Here is a 21,086-nt window from a genome sequence, read left to right as displayed (position 1 = left end):
GCGCCCTCTCCTCTGGTTTGGTCGCCGTCGCCAAAGTCCAAAGTCACAAGTCGCGCGATAGCCGACGCGCGGCATGGTGGCCATGGCCTTGTACTTATAGGTAGTGGAGGGGCAGCTGGTTAGAGCTAGGTTTGAAATTTGGAGGGAGGTAGGGGCGGGAAGAAGGAGAGAGAAAACCGAGACGTCGTGCGCGGTTGAGAGATCAAGTCGGTGCCAAAGAAATGAATAGAGAGATAGATAACCGAGGGGTTCCTTGAGCTTGGATGATCGTGTGCGCGTGCCCATACATGCACTTGGCTTCCCTCCCCTTTAATTAGTTCTTGTGATTTAAATATGTGAAGGTGATGTCGCTGCATGTGCCAATACACGCCCAGCTATTGGAGCTAGCTAGTCTTGATCGAGAGAGAAAAAAAGAAGAAAGAAGCGGGACAGATTAGTACGGTGATGGCTCCATGCATGTGCACGCCAGCTGCCGAATTTAGTTGCGCGCGTGGTTGTTTACGGTTTACTGATCGATCGATCGATGGATGGATGCGTGCGCGGGCCGGCATCCTTCCCCTGCTGTGTCGCGGTACAAGGATTGGCACCCGGTGGAGATGGCAGCGCGCGGGAGTTTTATGCCCGTTGCCCTCTCTCGTCTCGTGGTACCCTTGTGTTGAATTGCGAGGAAAAAGGATCTCCATTTATGTCTCGGCTCTGCTGGCGCACGGCGCGAGATTAGAGTATGTAGTATGTGGTTGATTAATTCGTGAGCAGCTGGTTGTTGCGTTCCGATTTTGATTTTGATTTTGATTTTGGTGGAACGTGACGACCGACTCGACTCCTGCTGAGATCCATGTTTACGCGTCACGCCGTACATACACGCGCACGCGTTCCACCCTGCCGGCCGGCCCGCAAAACAGAACGAGACGCGACGCCACGCGATCAATCCGGTGCGAGGAAAACGAGGCGCGCGGGAGGTGCGATTAATTATACGATTGCAAATTTAGAAACCTGAAGGCCTACTACGTTTAAAGAAATCTATTGATGCAAAAGCGGGAGGGGTCTTCTCCTCTCCTCTCCTCGATGAAATGTTGCGAGGAGTGACCCCAACTTTTAGAAGGAAACCCTAACACTAGGGTCACAGGCTCACAGTACTGATAAATGGCGCCACCGTGCCACCGCGCGCGGTCGAGCGAGCCGGCGGCGGATCTGCTGACCTCCCTCCCGCCGCCCCTTCTCGACTGCATCCTCACCCGTCTCGACCTCCGGGACGCCGTCCGCACCTCCGCCCTCTCTCGCGCCTGGCGCCGCCGGTGGGAGGCCCTCCCCTCCATCTCCCTCTCCTTCCTCGACAAGCGTGGCACACCCCCGGTGGCTGTCGACCGCCTTCTTGTTCGTTACCCCGGCCACATCTCGCATTTCTCCTTCTATCTCGACGAGCACTCCTTAACCCGCGTCGCCGACTGGCTCATCGCCCTCTACAACCGCGCCGTCAAGTCTATTAACCTCCAATGCTCTCCCTACCTCCCCGACTTCAACCTCCACTCCTCTGTCTTCTTATGCACCCAACTCGTGTACCTGGAGCTGCACCAATGCTGCATACCACCTCTCCCAGTGGGATTCACTAGTTTCCCTGTGCTTGAGGAGCTAAAACTATACTTAGCCAGATTCCCCGAGAATGGGGAGAGCCTGCTGGAAGCAATTCTTGGTGCGTCACCCTTGCTTAATACCCTAAATCTGTCATTTCTGAGTATCCGCGGCGATGGCTCAAACGAGTGGGTGATTGGGGGACCAAGCCTACGGAGCCTTACGATAAATTGTATGGCTTGTTATGGCTGGCGAATTGCGGATCTGCCATGCCTTGATGAAGCCAGCATCGATTTGGTTAACTATGTGAGCTCTGGCGATTTCCAAGGATTCATTGCCAGGTTTGCTCCAGTTAGGAAGCTCAGTCTCCATACAAGCTACCCACTGCCACCGGTACATTCTTTTTTTCCTTACCTCTTATTATTTTGATTTGTATCGCAATTAGTGTTCTTATTAATTGATGCTACAGATTGTTTTCTGATTAAAAGATTCTCAAAATGGAAACTGAATGCTTGGTGCTTATATTAGTACTTGAATTGATCTTCAGTTCCAAGGCATTGGAACATTTCTCGTTGTAGCCTGCTCAATTCTTTTTATGAGTGGGTTTCCTTGTTCTAAAAGCAGCTGTGTAATTGTTCCTTTGTTCTGAAGATATACACACGGTGCCTACATGTGCTTTAAAAAAATCTGATCGTTTTAGTATTATGACAATAACCTTTTTTAGTGAAGCTAATAATGCCAGTTTTGCAATAGTTCACCTAACTCACCTTTGCATTGAGATTCACAATGTTTGTTTTTATTTTACAGCTAACCAACGGTCATTTGATGGAAACACTTCCATGTACCTTTAACAACTTAAAGAGTTTAATCCTCTGGACACACTTCTGTGAGAGGCCTGCCATTCTGTCAACCTTTTGCTTACTAACGAATGCTCCTAATCTAGAAGAACTTGAAATCACGGTATGAACTCAGAACACCCCCTTGCAAACTATCATATTTTTTTGGTGCTTGGAGGTGATCGCTGCTATGTTTGGTGTTTGACATTTTTTTTGTTTCAAGATCGACCGTCGTGACGTGGATGGAATTGAAGCAAATGCAGTGTATCAAGATACACAATTGACTGATGCCTTTTGTGCCAACCTTCAGGTTGTGAAAATATATGACATTGGCTGGTTGTCAAATGAAATGTGTTTTATCGAGCTCGTTTTATCGAAAGCAAAAGTTCTTCGCACAATGCATCTTAGACTTGGTTGCTTAAGCTCAAAGTTTAACGAGGATGCTCTATGTGAACTAATGACATACAGAAGGGCTTCACCTCATGCTCAAGTCTTCTTTAATGGTAAAGAACCTTCAAATTTTAGTCATTTATACTATCATGTATTTCCTCCAAAAAAATATGGAGTATAACATTAATTTCATAACTAAAATTAGTCATTGGGTTATTTCAAGTATGACTGTATGAGTACTATTATCAATACCCGGGAGAATGGCATTGATGCTTAGGAGGAAGGGATGGATGGTAATACAAGAATCATGTGAGAGGAGATTGGATCCATCCAAGCTTTCTTTACAAGATCATGACTTGTTTGTTTGTTTAGAAAATAAATGGAGTCGTTGATTATCTTTTCCAAATGACTACCTTCTGGTTGGATTCCATAATCATCACATAAAGAACATGGGTTTTGTGCTAGTATCTGTCTTTGCTTAGTTGCCGTCTAGTGCTAACAACCTCCCTTCATTCTTTACAAAAAGAAAATTAAAACAAGACAGAAGTGCATATTTTAACATCGGCCACTGAACAGACCATTAAGTGATAATCTGGCTGCGTGTCTTGACAGCTGACATAGGTTTGTACTGCACATTGGGATCCACAGTGATAGCATTGTGCTGAAGCATGTGGATGTACAAAAAATTGGCAGTTTTCTAGCTCCTTGTTGACTCCAGCGGGAACCTGACATTCGAGTTTCATGTTTCACTGAATGCACTGTAGATCTGTGAACTACCATATGCTGCTAATTCTTCACTAGTCTGATATTTTTATCACCTGCTTAATATCGTGTAACGAGTCGCTTAAATTCATATTGACTGCTATCTTTTTGCAGGTGTGATCGAATAAATTGTTAGGCGGAGACAGTATCTTTTGTGTCTTGCTGGGAGTGGGTGCATACAATTAGGTGGCTCACTTGCACAAGATGGTGTAACACCTCTTTTGGCCTTCTCTAACTACGGACCCTTGGAGGCTAGATATGCATCGTGAAGAAAATAGCTCCTGTCAGGAGCAACTATAAGCTCTGCTTTGGTCACAAGTAATCCTTGTACGAGTGAACGGCCTGCAACAATCTCCTTGGAAAAACCTCTTATTATGTATTGTTTCAAATTTCTGAGAACTTACAGGTTGCTATTGGATCACTAGCTTAAATTCCTTACAGGTGTGTTTGCAAGAGCTTCACGAATGGGATACTTATGCTGACAAATAGTGACGTAACCATAATGTATGGGCACCATTACCCTTCATTGTTACCATTTCTTGGGTAATTCTCGGCACACAGCCTTCTGCACATAACTCAGGAACCACGGAAATGTTTCTGGTAGCACATTAGATTATGCAATAACCATGTTTTGTTACTTGCATTTTGCTGCCACAAGCCTCCTGCAAGATCTAAGTGGTATACTTCTGTATATATCTGGGTAAAAATACACGTGTCAAAATTTTCAGTTGTACACATAAGGGCACAAGGCAACCCCCATGCGAACATCTGCATATATCCAATGTTTTCTAGACAAAATGCAACTTAGCAGCAGCAATAATGTGCACACTATAAGTGCAACAAAAAATAAACATATACCAAGAATAACCTAGGTATACTCAGACAATGTAGGTAATTATATACTGCCGCAAATCACTGTGATCTGCTGGATCTCCATGTGCTCTGGTTGTATGGGAATTAGTTTGCCACCGCCAATTGCTTCCGCATTTTGATCATCTGCTTGCATTGAGCTTCAGGGGATGCTCTTGAAAATGGATGTGGAAATGCCCCATGTCTCGACAATGAATGATCAGCGTACATGCTGCAGCTGGCAGGAAGCAGAGGGCCTCAGGCAGTTTGTCAGAGAACCATCGACTGGGCTGGATTACTTGTTCATTGTTCACTATGTTTTTCACATATACAGCCCGGCATGGGGTTTGCGAAGAAAGACTCCTCTAGCTTTGGGAATTCTCCAGGCTCCCGAAAATATGGAGCTCCTGTTCTATCTTTGTGCAACCTTTTCACTTCTGAACTGAATTTGTCCCAATCGATCCTTCCTTCATCAAATTCATCTACCAAATTCACAAAATCCATCCTGCAAGAGCTCTATACATTGAGAAAAGAGTGGAAACCCAAAACCATAACATATAGTGCTTCTTATAAGGGGAAAAAAATGCAACACATAAAATTGGGTTTCTGCCTGTTGGGTCATTGGTTGTAGAAGAATGACCATAGGAAAAAGGTGTTACCTATCTGGGTTAATTGTCTTCCTGAAGTCCTCGAAACGCCTATGGCCTTGTACAGCTTTTGCCATGTTTCCATCGTATGTGTACATAAAGACATCACTCTGAAGAGCTACACTATAGTCAAGACCAGCAAGCATGTTTTGGTGATTTTTGAAGGGCTCAAGTTCCTCTTCTGTTGCAAGGGTAGAATGAGAATAGATATTGGGAAAATCGTCCAGCAGCGCTTGCATGCTTCCATTCCCAAAAGCTTCACCTGCAACTAAGTAAATTCTGGTGCTTCGTGTGAAACCCAATCCCTTCAACAGAAGTGAAGTTTCCCTTGGAGTCAGAGGACATCCACCGATGCTTCTTCTCTCGGTTCCGTTAATTTCTTTCTCTTTCCAATGACTGACCTCATAACGCATCTTTTGCAACTCCTCTTCCTCATCCGATGTCAAGCCATGACTACAACCAGTAAAAGCTAGCATATCCTTCTCATACCTGCAAAAATTAGTATTGTTAATTTAGAAAATCTCATTGTAAATAAAGAATAACTAACAACTCAGATGTTAGCCCATCTTATTTTCGTGCAAGTGAATACCATAATGTATACTAGTGCATGGTTTCTCACCTGTAAGCTTGCTAAATGGTGCATCTAAAAAGAGTTCAGTAAGTCATTATATGTTATGAAAGATTTCAAGATAAGAGCTACAAGAGCTACAACACAGCTCAAAACTTCTGGAATTTTAGCAAAATGGTTGTGTCGCATGGTTTGCTGCTATAGTTATAAGAACTCAAGAGTAGAACTTCGCAACCTAGTTGAAGCAATCCAAAACTTTCTTCACAAGATTATTTTGTGAAATGCCTGTCAAGTATCACGCCTAACATCATTGACCAGTGATTTACATAGGCAACCTATTTTATCAATAAAACATCACCGCAATGAGACCCACTGCACTTCAAGGTTCACAAGGACACCTATCTTTACTGAAGAGATCAACGGTTGATTAACTTGTGGTAGAAGCTACCATAGACAGAACGATTAATGTGCCAACAAAAAAACAATATGCTCAAGCCCATTCTACTTGCAGTATATTTGGAGACAGGCAAACCAATATTTCATTCCTTGGTATGACTGAAATGATAAAAGCTGCAGCTACAACACAAATTGCGATAATTAGGATGAAAAAAAATACTTACTAAGAGAACAATGTCGGTAAGTAAGTATGCAAAACAACAAAAAATAGTGCAGACAAGAGCATACTGAGATAAATGTAGGAGCATAAAACTTGCCTTAGATGAAGAGCAAGATATGGGATTCCATCCTGGTGCATCCTCGAAACTAAGGTAGTACCAAGATCTTCGATTGTATGAGAATATTTCAAAGATCTATAGTTAACTCGGCATCTTAGTTTCTGAATATAACTAGGAAGCTCATTATTTGCTAAACGAGAATCTGTATGTGTGAAGTAAAGGACTTTGTGTTTCTTCAAGAGCGGGAGTATTTCATCTCTGTAATAATTCACCTGTCAAGATAAAATAGTGAGTGACTGTTTCCAACATATATCAATGTAAAATTATATGGATCAAAAAATATCTAGTTTTAACCTTTGACCAGGATATTGGAGCTTTAGCCATAGGTTCGATTTGCTTGTATGCAGGAGGTAGCGTTTCAACAATATCAATGTCTTCTTTCAGTGACTCAATGAAGTGTCTCCAATTAAAAAGATCCTTAAATTCACTACAGAATTGAGGAGCACAATAGTTATAAGGAGCACACTGAACCTACAATGGATGAAGACTGAAGAGTTAAGGTCAAAGGGGCTAACCTGTCATCTGCCCAGTAGGATGTATGATCAAGTGAAGGTAGAACCAATGTTGCCTTCAAAATCTTAGCAACAGCAACCATATCACATATCTGATATGTGAAAAATAATCAGATATCAGGCCAAGGAATTATAATAGCTACAAAAAAAAATCAATATATAGGATAGCAATCACACCCCAAATCTCATTTGGTTCAAGCCTCCATTTGCGTTTATGAGAATGTAGCCATTCGTGCGAGAATCTTGCTCTATACAATCAAGAACAGGCAGGCATATCAGTTAACAGAGGTGTCAAAGAATGATAAACAAACGTATCTAAGAGATAGAAACCAACCTACTTTTATGAGAGTTTGAAACAATACATTGTCTGAAGTTTGCACTGCTTGGCTGGGACCAGACATCAGAGGCCTATACGAAGCATAAAAAAAGAGAAACAAATGTTATTTTCACTAATTATGGTATCAACAAAGGAATAGATCTAGCAGCGATATATTACTTGCCTCACCCACACTGCCTTGTCTTTCACCAATGCTAGATTCAACTGTCATCAACATCCTGTCGCGCTCTTTCCCTCCCATGTACCCGAAGTGGTGATGCCCTTTATCACTGAAGGAAACAGAGAGATCCTAGAATCATGCACAAAAGACAGCTAGGTTACACTTTAGCACGAAAGCATTTCATTCCTAAATGTTACGACGTAGAGTTGTAGATTGAGTCAATAACTTGGGATAACAGCTATGTCCAGTCATATAAACTTCATGCGATGTCAAAATAATTGAATAAGCTCAATAGCTCATCATATTCATAATATAACTGGGAAAAGAATACAGGCCAAGCACAATACTATCATGTAGATTTTTACCCTACACTAAAGTCAATCGAAAGTATATAACCCATACTTGCAATATATGCACAAATTGGATTTATCATCAGCTTCCAATATCGCAGCTACTAATACAAATGTAATCAAAGAAAAGATAGGTGATAGCTGCGAACTTTTAACGTAAATGCGGACATTTGCAAAAAGAGGACAAGGTATTAAAGATCAGGTGTACAATATCCTTTTATGAGCAACTGAGGAATTATCTCTCCATCTAGTTCTGGTTGGTCAGGGCCCTAAATGAGAAGATTAGTCTTATGAAACCTGATGCAATTTTCAACTTGATATTGCTTGATTCTGCCAATTAAAAAATGCCCAGTTGTGGCTCTACACACTATCATGTTATTATTATTAGTTTCGACCATAATTTCCTCTTGAGTAACCAGCAATGGAACATTTTAATATTGCGACAGCAGACTCATAGATGCAGTATATCCACACTATGAGTAGATATTATATCACATGTTAGCAGCTAATTTCTTTGTTGAATAGCTTGGCTAGGCACACTAAAAAGCACCATGTGTATATAGTTTTTTATTAAAATTTGCATCGTCAAAGCACTATCTAGAACCAGAGCTAAGGACAATTTGGAACCGGTGGGATAATTTAGCAATGAAGTTCTGGAATCATAGATGTTTGATCTGAATAAACCCAACTAAGCACACCTACTAGCACATTATACTCCATGGAATAAGACAGTAAAGCGTACTTCCTGAGATCCTATGGACATAAAGAATATTCTGCCCAACTCTACAACAACCAACAGCCAACAACTACAAGTACCAAAGTGGCAAGTGTTTTAATAGTAAACCAACTTGAGAAGGGCTCCAAACCTACAACAAGTGAGGAAACGTCCTCTAAAAGGTTAAGTGTCTGCTAAAACACCCGTGCTTGCGGAGTTCCAAATAGAGCTATATAGCTCAAGCTGAAGGAAGACAAGGAACCAATCTAGCGGTTCTTCAAGCAGACCAACTGCTTCAGCGTGGCATTACACTATGAGGCAGTCCGGTGCAGGAACCGCGAGACAGTCTGGCTAGTCTCGTTCGCAACGCGACGGACAGACAGTGGCTCGTGGCCGTCCAGCACCACCTTGTCATCCCTCCCGCCTGGCGGCCACGACCACCACCGCGTGGAAGAGTCGCCGCCAATGATCCGCGTACGTACATAACCATATACATGCGTATGCAACATATTCGTACAATTTAGTTGGGCCATATGGGTTTTATACAAGGCTACGCATACCCGTTTAGTATTAATAACTAAGGGGTATCAAGTGACCTCAGCCGTCCTTGTGTTCAAGTTTGCTCTGAGTTTGGGGGCGGGGGTTGTACACTGGAGCAATCGCAGTACAACACTACAGAAACACGCCCACGTTCTTGCTACATTTTCAATATCAGACAGTGAGAATTCGATCCCATCAGATCTCTCTTTCCACCCCTTTTGTCTTTTCCAGAACGTTGAAATATGGTAGAAGTTAGAACATTACGCCGGTGGCTGAGTTGCAAGGTTTCAATTCAGAATGTGAGTGGTCATTGCAAGTTATTACTACTTTGCAAGAACGTACATACGTATTCGTGGTAAGAACTAAAGAAGCGAGAAACAAATGCAGAGTTCTCGGAGCACCACGTGGTGTTGATCGATCCTAAAGAAGGAACATTACTACCAGATGGCAGCTAGCAGCGTAAAGCAGAACGCAAGTTTCCATACCTGCAGATCGTCGCCAGCCGGCAGGGCGGCCCGGCCGCCGGCCCAGATCTTGGCGACGCCGAGGAGGAGGCAGACGCCGCAGAAGGCGAAGAAGAGCAGGTTGCCGAGCCTCCTCCGCTCCCGGACGCCCAGCCCCAGCACGACCTCCCCCGCGGTGCCGATGGAGCCCGGGCGCTTGAAGAGCCGGAACCGGAGCTGCTGCTGCTGCTGGTGGCCGGCGCCGGAGGTGTAGGAGCTGGAGGAGGAGGTCTCCGCGGCGTCGGAGGGCGGGCTGCCGAGGGCGTCGGCCCGCGGCGAGCGCGGGGAGCCGGTGATCTGCAGCTCGATCTCGCCGCCGGGGGCGCAGCGCTTGAATGAGCTGGCGCGGCGGGTCATGGAGCCGCCGACGCCGACGCGGGGGCTGTGCAGGCGCGGCAGGTGGTCACCGGCGCCTCCGCCGCCGGTGGCGCCGTGCTTGGGTTGGTAGCCCATGTGGCGTGGGGAAGCTCCAGGAGGCAGTCCCCTCCGAGGACGTACTAGCTCGACCCTGGAACTGGTGGCGGGCTAGGTTCGGCGTACCCCGACTTGGTGGCGATGTTATAGTATGACGTGATTGCTAGATTAGGGGAGGCGCCATTAATGGAGCTCGGTTGGGCAGTGAAAGGGGGAGTGAGGTGAGGTGAGGCGTGAAGGAGACGGCAGGGCGCGACTGCGCGTAGTGGGAAGGGGCGCGGAAACGGTCGGACCGGAACCGGAGGCCACAATTACGGCGTTGCCATTTGGACGCGTCCGATGATTATTCTCCTCTTCTTTCCTTTCCGTGCGATGAGGTGATTAAAGGCCGTTTTTGTCCGAACGGCGGAAAAGTCGGCTTCGTCACGTGGGCCCCACCCCCCGCGCTGTAGCATGGTGCGTGCATCTGGATGGGTGCGAGACGAACGGAACGAGCTAGCGTTTACTTTGAAGGACGCGCAAAATGTTTCACGTGCTTCTGGTTTTTTCTACTCTTGGTTTAATCAGGCTCACGAGCTATCGCTGTCCGCTGGTCGAACTATTTGTATACTGCCACCACTTGGAGTATTGCGGCAACATGCATGACTTTTTTTTCTTTCTTATTACTAGCCACTTGGATAGTGGGATTCCTGGAATGTAAGGGATCTCCAACAACTAGCGGAAGTGTTCTGTTTTCAGAGTTGGATCATTTTCACCAACACGTACTAAATAGATGTTGGCAGATGTGTCGATAGTGTCTTATTAGAGGTGTCAGACACCTGCTACCTTTATTTGGCGAGGGGAAGCCCACATTGGCGACCTCTGTAATTTTTAGGGTCAAGGCAAATTCAAACAGAGACGGCAAGTTTCATTTAAGTTCAGTTACATATTACAAAGTTGAATGAAAACGGCTAAGTTTTAGCTAAAACCTAGCCTACTCGCCACCCAATCGCGCGGGATCTCGGAGGATGGCCACGTTGGTGTCCTCAAGGACAAGGGCTCTGGTCCTTTGGTCATGTCCCATGTTGAAGGAGCCTAAGGATCCCCAATTGCTTCAGGACCACCGGCTCCTACACGGCCCACTGTGCCTCCTCCTCCGCAACCTCGGCCTCGCGTTCGCCATGAACACCTCGTTCCACTCATTGAACTCCTAGTTGTTAGAGTTGCCGTCCGAAGCGGCTCGGGCTGCAGCACGCCAACGGCGTGCGGCCGTTGCGGTCCAACATGGCGTAGGCGGTGCTGAGCCGGTGAGACATTATGGCGAGTGTGGATGCAATTCATCGCAAACGACTCATCCCCCATCCTCATGGTATGCGATGTAATTAATGGTGGCATGCCCCGTCGCCAACCACCCTGCCGGCTTCCCCCGGCGTGCGATTGCTCGTTTCCCGCCATGGTCATGAGAGGAACGACGCGGTGGACGGCCAAACCCTAGGAAGCAACCATGCCTAACCGAGGTGACACCTGGGTGACGATCAGCGAGATGGTGCGCGTCCGCTTTCCGGAGGACGTGGGCACGGCAGAGATCACCCGCAGGAGGCGTTCGAGGCGGTCTAGAGGGGACCTCCGTGTACATGGCTGAGGATTAGCGTGAGGCGTTGTACGGGACTTACCACGAGGGATGGGGGAGGTGGCGGAAAACACCGAGTGCAACATATATCATAGATGCACATGTTCATACTCTACCCTCTTATTCATCCTGAGACTGGTTCTCAAATTGAAGTGATTAAAGGGGGGAAATAGAGTTCTTATTTGATCAACAAAAAGTTGCAAACCGGCTAGAAGAGCATGATGATGTTTCAATCCAGGGGCTTTCTGAACATCAGAACAGATTACATTTCCACACCACAAGCTGCTCAGTTTGCACTAGGTCTAAACACAAGCCCGACAGGATCTTGATACATGAATATATTTATGTTGAAGGTGTCGTACACCAATTAGTTAAGTCTGGAAACCTATGCCCCTATACCTCCGCAGCATCTTGCCATGATCCCTCAGCCCTCAGCAACAGATGCGCTATGCCCAAAGTACTGTTAATCCAACGAACATGACAGCAGCAAGTGCAAAGCACAGCCCTACGATTGTGGCAAATGCCTACAATATGGTAAATGTAACACAAAACGGTTAGAAGATCAGTGACTAAACCTAACACATGCTGCTCCTTTTGGTTTGAAGGAACTGTTTCACCCTCAGAAGGGAGTTTGCAAGGATTGCTTAAAATAGAATTTGAAGGGGTTGCTTCATGTTTACCTTTCCCTCTGACTTGAAATTGAACTTGATTGTGAACCATTTTAGCCCTCTGTCAACAAACGGAGCCATTGCCAGGGCTCTGGAATATACCAAATGAACCATCTTTCAGGATACAGGGCAACGTATTTCGAACCATACATTCTCTAAAATTTAAAGAGGTGTGTGCACGAGGATGTTCCTCAAGTACCCACTAAAAAGTAATAGCCAGCTATGCTTCACTACACTGATTGATTAAACAGGTTATACAATAAGTTGGATACCGACTTACCCTCCTGCCCGAAGAACTTTAGTAACTTGACTGCCAGCCCACACCATTGCCATTAATTTAAGAAACCTGCTTTAGTTTGTTTAGAATACATTATTACAAGAACTGCTGGAAAAGACAGATTTTGCAACGGTTTACCTCTCAACTGCCGCAGCATAACCCATTCTACCAGGAGCAGGAGAAAAGCGGAACCTGAAAAGTAAGTCGTTGAATAACTCCCTTCCCACCCAGTTCTCCTATTGTATATATGCAGTTGTTTTGGCGCATTGAAATGCATGAAGTGAAACAAGTGTTTAAGTGAATCATGACCAATGAGTTGCCAACTTCACATTTGATGTTACAAAACAAAATGTTGCTTTCGAAAGTAACGATCCCATAAAGATAAAACTTATGTAAAACCAGCACGGCGTCACCAACCGTGCATTTACTTACCAAACTAATAAAAAGGTTGTGACATAATACACGGTATTAAGCAGTCCATATGCCAAAACTCCAGCAGCACCATATCTCTTTAATTTTTCTAGCAACCTGAACCAGCAACATGACATGAGGAATGATGAACTATCACCTTATCTCATAAGATTAAAAGAGTACACTGGGCGCACTTCATTTCAAGTATTATTGATATAATAATTCATGAGAAGTGCTGAGAGATGGAAACTGGCATTTGCTAGACTCAAAAACAGATATTCATGAGAAAAACAGATCATGTTAAGTTCTTTTGTAATACATTCAAGGTTACTGCTCATGCTGCCACTATGCTATATCTTGGCCCCAGCCTCCCATCCAAGCAATTTATTTTTCTTCCAACATATATTTGCATAAAACTAAAAGACAATTCTGTATTTCACGCGAAGCCAGATAAATACAGGAGAACCAACTTATGTGATGACTTCTGCCTCTTTGACTGAGTACATTCTAGTGCACAGTACAAGCTTAACTGTTGAACTTATTAAATGCATGTACATAACTACTGAAGAACTATACCATGAGAACAACATAAAACAAAAGATGTATTACTGTCTTTGGATTTACAGTTAGTTGTGAATACTCTTTGGGTTGGAAAAATCTCAAAATATCTTTGCCATAATTTCTTGTGCCTGTATGAAAGAAAAGGAAACAACAGTTCAGCCCTATCCTGAAATGTGGATTGGTGAAGCAAAGTGAGTACTTCTCACAAATGTCATACCAGTGGAGCTTCCTAGTGGCTGCTTGGTTTCTTCAATATTGAGTGCGTCAACCTAACAAGGAGATGCATATCAGCATATACATCAACAGAAACATGTAATGAAATGTTTTTTTTAAAATGCATTTTAGTGATCTCTTATTCCCCAAATTAGTGGCTTACTTAACAATGCTGCAATTTCCTCGTGTTCTACCGACACGACATTTCATTGGAATTTTCACGTGTTTTGCAATCCTTTGTTCCTTATCAAATTCCCATGATTTTTCTATTCCTGTTCCCATTTTCACATCAAATTAACTCAACTGGACGATATGCACAAACAATCTTTAATAAATAAAAAGCTAAATTTTCCATATGAGAACAAAAGGGTTATTGCTAACATATGAAAGATGAGACTCAAGAAAATCTTATTAACTGGATACTGTGCTATCCAAACAAACAAGATTTTCTTGTGGCAATTAACTAATTCCTGAACTAATAAACAGGGTAATAAGTAGAAACCATCCGCTCCAGCATATTCATATCTCCGCAAATGAGCTGACCTAGATCTCTAAGAAAGGTCATATCAACACTGATAAACTGAGCCTAGAATGAATAGTTAATATAGTGATTAGAGAGACAGCATCCCTCCCAATATAGTCCAACCGAAAAGGAAATCTATTCATATCTATTAGCATTTGATTAGGAATGATCGAGTCAGAAAATTCGCTACCTCGCCTGAGCTATCAGAACATCGGATGGGACTCAGCACGCGCGGCCTTCCGGTGATAGGGGATGCTCGCCGTTGCTGGAAGGAACCGGATACAGCCCTCGAGGCGCCGGAAAGCGAGATGAGACCGCGCGAGGAGACAGCAGGGGGCGAGGATACGGTGGTGTTGGGCCGCGCGCCGGCGGTGGGTGGCGGCGGAAACGACGCCGACGACCGCATGTTCCGTGCCGGGTCAAGGTGGAGGTAGCCAGGTAGCGCGTTGGGAGCTGATGGATATGTATGCCCGTGGGTGTGGCCGTGGCGCCGTGCTACACTGCTACTGCCTGCGTGGTCTGGTTACTGCGACCTGAGAATGCTCTACGATTTCTCAGAAACTTTCATGGTGATCCGTTCAAGCGACAGAGGTAAAAGTTCTCGATCGAACTTCCATTCCTGAACTTTCAAGTTAACATAGAGCTGGGAATGCTCTACGTTTTTTTTCTGAAAAAGAACTCATGGTGATTCCTTCAGGCGCCGGGAGAGGTAAAATTCTGTACATGACTTCCAATCAGAAGCGTTGTTTGTGTACACTCACAGGCCTAGCAACTGTGCCTTTGCTTTCTGTTTCATTCAGACTTCTTCAAGAATTTAACAATGGAATTACACGGGATAGGATAAACACTTTACTGAATATACACGATGCCATAAAGCACAACACTTAAGAGTCTATATTAATGATTTCTATCCCAACATCATTCTTATCACACATGTTTGACAGCGAAACCACGGTAAGAAATCATGGCAATGACAAAAAAAAACTTTAGAGAAACAGGAGGGGAGGAATAGATCTCTGATAGCCAATTCAATTTTGAAGCTACCATACATCAAAGTGAGACAATAATCATTGTATAGGTAGCAACCCGAACAAACAATCTGACTGCCTAGGGCTCAACAGCCGTCACTTGCTGCCATTCGCCATCAACAGCTTCCTTCCACAGGGTCACATTGTTATTGCCATCAGAAGCAGCCAGAATGTTCCCAGTCAGCGACCACGACACCCTCCACACAGGGGCTTCGAAGTCATGCAGAACCCTGCCTTGCCACTGCTCGCCTTCCTTCGGTTCGGTCCAGATGACAACAGTTCCATCCTGAGAGGCGCTGGCGATCGTAGATTTTGGAAGGCCGAGGTTTGGAGCCCAGGCTACATCCCTCACCCAGTCCTTGTGCATCTGGAGAGCAGGGAAGCAATCCATCCTCCAGCTTCCATTGGTGAGCTTCCATACCTTGACAGTGTTATCACAACCACCAGATGCAAGTTTCTGAACATACTCAAACTGGCCAGAAGGTCCTGTGGTGATCAGGGAACCAGGGGCCATTGCTGGAGCCCAGGAGACGGATGTCACCCCCACTGGATGCGCCTGGTCAATGCGCGAAGTGTCCCAGACACCATCAGAGCGAGCCGTGAAGACTGAGATGTTCCCGTCAGACGACCCACAGGCTAAGCACAGCCCAAGCTCATGAGGCGCCCACGCAATGGAGTTGACAGAGGACTTGTGCTCAGTGAACGTATGCGCCTGAACCCACTCATCGGGCTTGTTGCCTTCCTTCCAGATGATGACGCGGCTATCGTACCCGCAGGACGCGATCATGGAGCCGAACTTGGGATGAGCCCACGCTACCTGCCAGACTGGCCCCTGGTGCCCGCTGAGAGTTGCGAGCAGCTGGTGTGAGTTGCCACTGACGCCGATGACCTTGATGGTGTTGTCCGAGGAGGCCGTCGCGACACGCTTACCGTAGTAATCCATGACAACATCGTGCACCACATCCTGGTGCCCGGTTTCTATCTTGTGGGGAGGCATCTTCACAATGGGTCAAACCCAGCAGCTAAGCACCCCAAAAATCTTCTCCTGTTACGAAAACCTGTTTCATTGAAACAAAGCATGAATAAATTACAAAATCCTCGTCCATGTTTCCTTTCATAGGAGGGAGTAAAGCAAACAGCAATACAAAATTGTAAAAGAGTAAATCTTGTGATCCCTTTTGACTCGTCCAAATCTGATCCACTAATGATGAACATATCGGTCTCCTCGAAACGGATAGAGAACTAGTGCGGTGTACGGGATTGTTGTCATGTCAAAGTCGATAAGAAAAACTAGTACAAGCGCATACGTGATTAGAATCTGCATCAAAATTTCCCGTGTGAATCGGATTTGGGGGAGGCAGAGCCGTGGGCGTCGCATGTGGTGGAAGGGAGGAATCCGACTCACCGTAAGCGGCGCGGCTGTCGCCGTAGTTGACGACGCGAGACCTCCTTGTCGCCGGAGTTAGCAGGAGGTAGGGCTTGGGCGTCGTCCCCCGCCGCTAATCAGAACCACGGAGAAGAGAGCCGGCGAACGGATCTGGCTCGCCGAGTCGCCGTGGTTGGGTCGACACACCATGTTAGGACAGGTCCACATTACAACCTGGCCCAATGGGGTAATGGGTAATGGATGAGACAGACTGGACTGGCCTAAGCCCAAAGGAGGCCCAAATGGGCATATTTGTCCTTTTTCTTTAAGAAATCCAATGTGATTTGTAATAGAACGAACACTTTTCTTTAAGAAATCCAATGTGATTAAATAATGTGATAAAATGGATCCGTCTCAAATTTGTTTTCGACCTAGGGCTCTGGCGACAGAGCGACTAGGGTTTACGACTCCGCCACCGTGATCCGTCGGAGGTGAGGCTCGAAAACAATCGCTTTCAGATCGACGTGGAGGCTTCTGATCTAGGGAAGGACGGGACTTGGCTTAAGCGCGGCATCTCTCGGGCTCGTCTGGTGGTTTGCCATGGCGACGCCGGGGCAATCTTCGAATCAGGCCAGTGGGTCGGGGTGCAAGAAAGATGAGACGATCGGAGAGATGATGCATCGTCTGGGTATTGAAGAAGATGAACTTGATGATTTAGTGTTTGAGGAAGAGCGATCAGCTCCGAAACAAGGACTGAAGTGGATGGCTTTGGTCAAGGTACATACAACAAACCCTTTTAGCCCTCTTACTTTTGAGCAACATATGAGGAACGCTTAGTCTCCGGCACAGCAAATTGAGTTTCGCCATCTAGAGGGAAATCTCTTTACAGTACAATGTTTCTGCTTGGGAGATTGGCTTAAAGTTAAGGATGGAGGACCTTGGTTATTCCGACGGAACGCTGTTTGTATTGAGGAGTATGACGGACTAATGTCACCTGATTTGATTGACCTAAATTACTTCAGGTTCAAATCCATAAATTGCCAATTGGCTACCGTAGTGAAGCTCTAATCAAGAACCTTACGGAGAAAAAAGTTGGAAAGGCTCTCAAAGCGGAGACTAATACGAATGGCATGGGAAATTTTGTTCGTGTTCTAATAAAGTTGGATGTCAGGAAGCTTTTGGCCCGGTTTGTAACCATCTCTAGAACTGGCCAACGTGAATTTTACCAAGTGAAATACGAAAAGATTCCTAGGTTCTATGGGGCTTGCGGATTCTTTGGGCATACCCACCTAGAATGTGGCTCAGGTGAGCATGATGAGACACAGCTTAAATGGGGCGACTTCTTAAAGGCAGATTGGGAAACATGGCACGGCCGTGGTGTTGGTCTGGGTCGTGGAGGAGGTCGTGGCAGTGGTACTGGCAGATACGGCCGGGGCTGGGATGGAGCAAGGTTTGGTAGAGGAACTGAGCATGCTGGGAGGGCACAAGCGATGTTGGCTCCCTGGAGGCATAATGCAATCGGCCAAAAGCCCAGGCCGATAGATGGGGACCTTGAGGATACTGCTTCTAGTCCAGGGAAAACAAAGGAGATGGAGGTTGATTCACGTGAGACCCCAAATCCAAATGCAAAAAGATCTCTTGATATGAATGGGGAGGATTTATCTGATACTGAAGTAGAAAAGGAAAATGACAAAGCCAATCTTGCAGGGGCTATGGCTATAGAAGGACAGACTCTTACTGATGATACTGAGGTTGATGAAGGAAAAGATCGGAAAAAAAGAACAAAGAAGGTTGGAGGTGACTCCACTTCACTAGGATCGGCGGGGTCCCTGGAGGCCTCCGTCCGGTCGCAATGAGGATCTTTGGTCTGAACTGTCAGGGCTTGGGTAACACCCCGACAGTTCGAGCTCTCGCCGATGTGAAGAGGCGATGTGACCCCGAGGTGATGTTTTTGTCGAAAACACACCTTGATGCGTATCCGGCAGATTGTCTGAGGAAGAGGTTAAACATGGATTTCAAAATTGTCAATCCTAGCAATGGTAGGAGTGGTGTGATACGTCCAAAACGTATCTACTTTCCCGAACACTTTTGCTATTGTTTTGCCTCTAATTTGTGTATTTTGGATGCAACTAACACGGACTAACGCTGTTTTCAGCAGAACTGCTTCCGGTGTCTCGTTTTTGTGCAGAAATCCAACTTTCAGGAAAATCCTCGGAATTTATGCGAAAGGTCCTATTTTCCCAGAATATCGACGGAGCCGAAGGGCAAGCCGGTGGGGGCCCGAGGGCCCCACACGCTAGGCCGGCGCGGCCCAGGAGGGGGGCGCGCGGCCCTAGTGTGTGGCGGCCTCGGCTGGCCTCCGACGCCCTCCTTCGGACTACTTATTGCCTTCGACCTAAAAACGCACGGGGGGTTAGACGAAACTCCAGAAAGACTCCAGGGGCGCCGTCACCATCGCGAAACTCCGTTTCGGGGGACAGAAGTCTCTGTTCCGGCACCCTGCCGGGACGGGGAAGTGCCCCCTGATGTCTACGGGAGCTTCTATTCATGTAGACAGTGTTGGGCCTCCAAGAGCAGAGGTTTGTAGAACAGCAGCAAATTTCCCTTAAGTGGATCACCCAAGGTTTATCGATCTCAGGGAGGAAGAGGTCAAAGATATCCCTCTCAAGCAACCCTGCAACCACAAAGCAAGAAGTCTCTTGTGTCCCCAACACACCTAATACACTTGTCGGATGTATAGGTGCACTAGTTCGGCGAAGAGATAGTGAAATACAAGTAGTATGGATGTATATGAGTGGTAATAGCAATCTGAATAAAATATGGCAGCGAGTAAACATGCAACGAACGAGTAAATAAACGGAGATTCGATGTTTGGAAGCAAGGCCCAGGGATCCCGCTTTCACTAGTGGACACTCTCAACATTGATCACATAACAGAATAGATAAATGCATACTCTACACTCTTGTTGGATGATGAACACATTGCGTAGGATTACACGAACCCTCAATGCCGGAGTTAACAAGCTCCACAATTCAATGCTCATATTTAAATAACCTTAGAGTGCAAGATAGATCAACACAATTACACCAAGAACTAACATAGTGCACACACTCGTCCACATTACACTATGAAGGAGGAATAGATCACATCAATACTATCATAATGATAATTAACTCCACAATCTACAAGAGATCATAATCATAGCCTACGCCAAGAACCACACGGTGCACACACTAATCACCTTTACACCGTGCAGGAGGAATAAAACTACTTTAATAACATCACTAGAGTAGCACATAGAATAGTAGTGATACAAAACTCATATGAATCTCAATCATGTAAAGCAGCTCATGAGATTATTGTATTGAGGTACATGAGAGAGAGATGAACCACATAGCTACAGCGGAGCCCTCTGCCTCGGGGGTGGATTACTCCCTCCTCATCATGGAGGCAGCGATGGCGGTGAAGATGGCGGTGAAGACGGCGGTGGAGATGGCTCCGGGGGCAATTCCCCGCCCCGGCAGGGTGCCGGAACAGAGACTTCTGTCCCCCGAATTGGAGTTTCGCGATGGCGGCGGCTCTGGATGGTTTTCTCTGTTTCCGTCCTTTTTGTCGATGTTTTTAGGTCAGGGATGATTAAATAGGCCGAGAGTCGGAGTCGGAGGGCTGGCAGGGTGGCCCCACCATAGGCCGGCGCGGCCAGAGGCCAGCCCGTGCGGCCCTATGGTGTGGGGCCCCCCTGGCCCCTCTCCGACTCTTCTTCGTGTTCTGGAGCCTTCCGGGAAAAATAGGAGGTTTGGCGTTGATTTCGTCCAATTCCGAGAATATTGCCCGAACAGCCTTTCTGGAACCAAAAACAGCAGAAAACAACGAAGCGGCCTTTCGGCATCTCGTCAATAGGTTAGTTCCGGAAAACGCATAAAAACGATATAAAGTGTGAACAAAACATGTTGGTATTGTCATAAAACAAGCATGGAACATCGAAATTATAGATACGTTGGAGACGTATCAGCATCCCCAAGCTTAGTTCCTACTCGTCCTCGAGTAGGTAAACGATAAAAGATAATTTCTGAGGTGACATGCTACCAACATAATCTTAATCATACTATTGTAAAGCATATGAGATGAATGCATCGATTCAAAACAATGTTAATGCAGTGAGTAAACAATTGAATCATATAGCAAAGACTTTTCATGAATACTACTTTCAAGACAAGCATCAATAAGTCTTGCATAAGAGTTACTCATAAAGCAATAAATTCGAAGTAAAGACATTGAAGCAACACAATGGAAGATAAAGTTTCAGCAGTTGCTTTCAACTTGTAACATGTATATCTCATGGATAGTTGTCAATGCAAAGCAATATAACAAGTATAATATGCAAGTATGTAAGAATCAATGCACAGTTAATCACAAGTGTTTGCTTCTTGAGGTGGAGAGAGATAGGTGAACTGACTCATCATAAAAGTAAAAAGAATGGTCCTTCAAAGAGGAAAGCATCGATTGCTATATTTGTGCTAGAGCTTTTATTTTGAAAACATGAA

The 21,086-nt window shown here is 45.6% G+C and overlaps 4 protein-coding genes across 4 annotated transcripts; 1 reads left to right on the top strand and 3 right to left on the bottom strand.

Annotated features, from left to right (window-relative positions):
* The first annotated feature begins 1,143 nt into the window (after positions 1-1,143).
* LOC124656945 (F-box/FBD/LRR-repeat protein At1g13570-like) lies at positions 1,144-3,685 on the top strand. The gene is made up of 4 exons (XM_047195592.1): positions 1,144-1,962; positions 2,377-2,529; positions 2,629-2,908; positions 3,672-3,685. Exons 1-4 carry the CDS (start codon positions 1,144-1,146, stop codon positions 3,683-3,685), a joined length of 1,266 nt encoding a protein of 421 aa, XP_047051548.1.
* A 544-nt stretch (positions 3,686-4,229) lies between these two features.
* On the bottom strand, positions 4,230-9,925 carry LOC124656944 (O-fucosyltransferase 35-like). The gene is made up of 9 exons (XM_047195591.1): positions 9,455-9,925; positions 7,368-7,493; positions 7,206-7,275; positions 7,045-7,115; positions 6,871-6,959; positions 6,650-6,782; positions 6,335-6,567; positions 5,066-5,542; positions 4,230-4,911 (listed from the first exon to the last, which is right to left on the bottom strand). The coding sequence occupies exons 1-9, from the start codon at positions 9,923-9,925 to the stop codon at positions 4,710-4,712; spliced, it is 1,872 nt and encodes a 623-aa protein (XP_047051547.1). The 3' UTR covers positions 4,230-4,709.
* A 1,728-nt stretch (positions 9,926-11,653) lies between these two features.
* On the bottom strand, positions 11,654-14,569 carry LOC124652679. Its single transcript, XM_047191719.1, has 8 exons — positions 14,339-14,569; positions 13,630-13,681; positions 13,492-13,540; positions 12,873-12,968; positions 12,579-12,632; positions 12,444-12,509; positions 12,176-12,254; positions 11,654-12,019 (listed from the first exon to the last, which is right to left on the bottom strand). The coding sequence occupies exons 1-8, from the start codon at positions 14,552-14,554 to the stop codon at positions 11,942-11,944; spliced, it is 690 nt and encodes a 229-aa protein (XP_047047675.1). The 5' UTR covers positions 14,555-14,569; the 3' UTR covers positions 11,654-11,941.
* A 450-nt stretch (positions 14,570-15,019) lies between these two features.
* On the bottom strand, positions 15,020-16,732 carry LOC124653986 (protein transport protein SEC13 homolog B-like). The gene is made up of 2 exons (XM_047193034.1): positions 16,582-16,732; positions 15,020-16,234 (listed from the first exon to the last, which is right to left on the bottom strand). The coding sequence occupies exon 2, from the start codon at positions 16,171-16,173 to the stop codon at positions 15,256-15,258; it is 918 nt and encodes a 305-aa protein (XP_047048990.1). The 5' UTR covers positions 16,174-16,234; positions 16,582-16,732; the 3' UTR covers positions 15,020-15,255.
* Between the last annotated feature and the right edge of the window lie 4,354 nt (positions 16,733-21,086).

The sequence above is a fragment of the Lolium rigidum genome, chromosome 5 (assembly GCF_022539505.1).
Source record: "Lolium rigidum isolate FL_2022 chromosome 5, APGP_CSIRO_Lrig_0.1, whole genome shotgun sequence".
In the NCBI taxonomy this organism is placed as follows: Eukaryota; Viridiplantae; Streptophyta; class Magnoliopsida; order Poales; family Poaceae; genus Lolium; species Lolium rigidum.
Note: the sequence above shows the minus strand (reverse complement) of the source record. Positions and strands in the feature narration are given on the sequence as shown.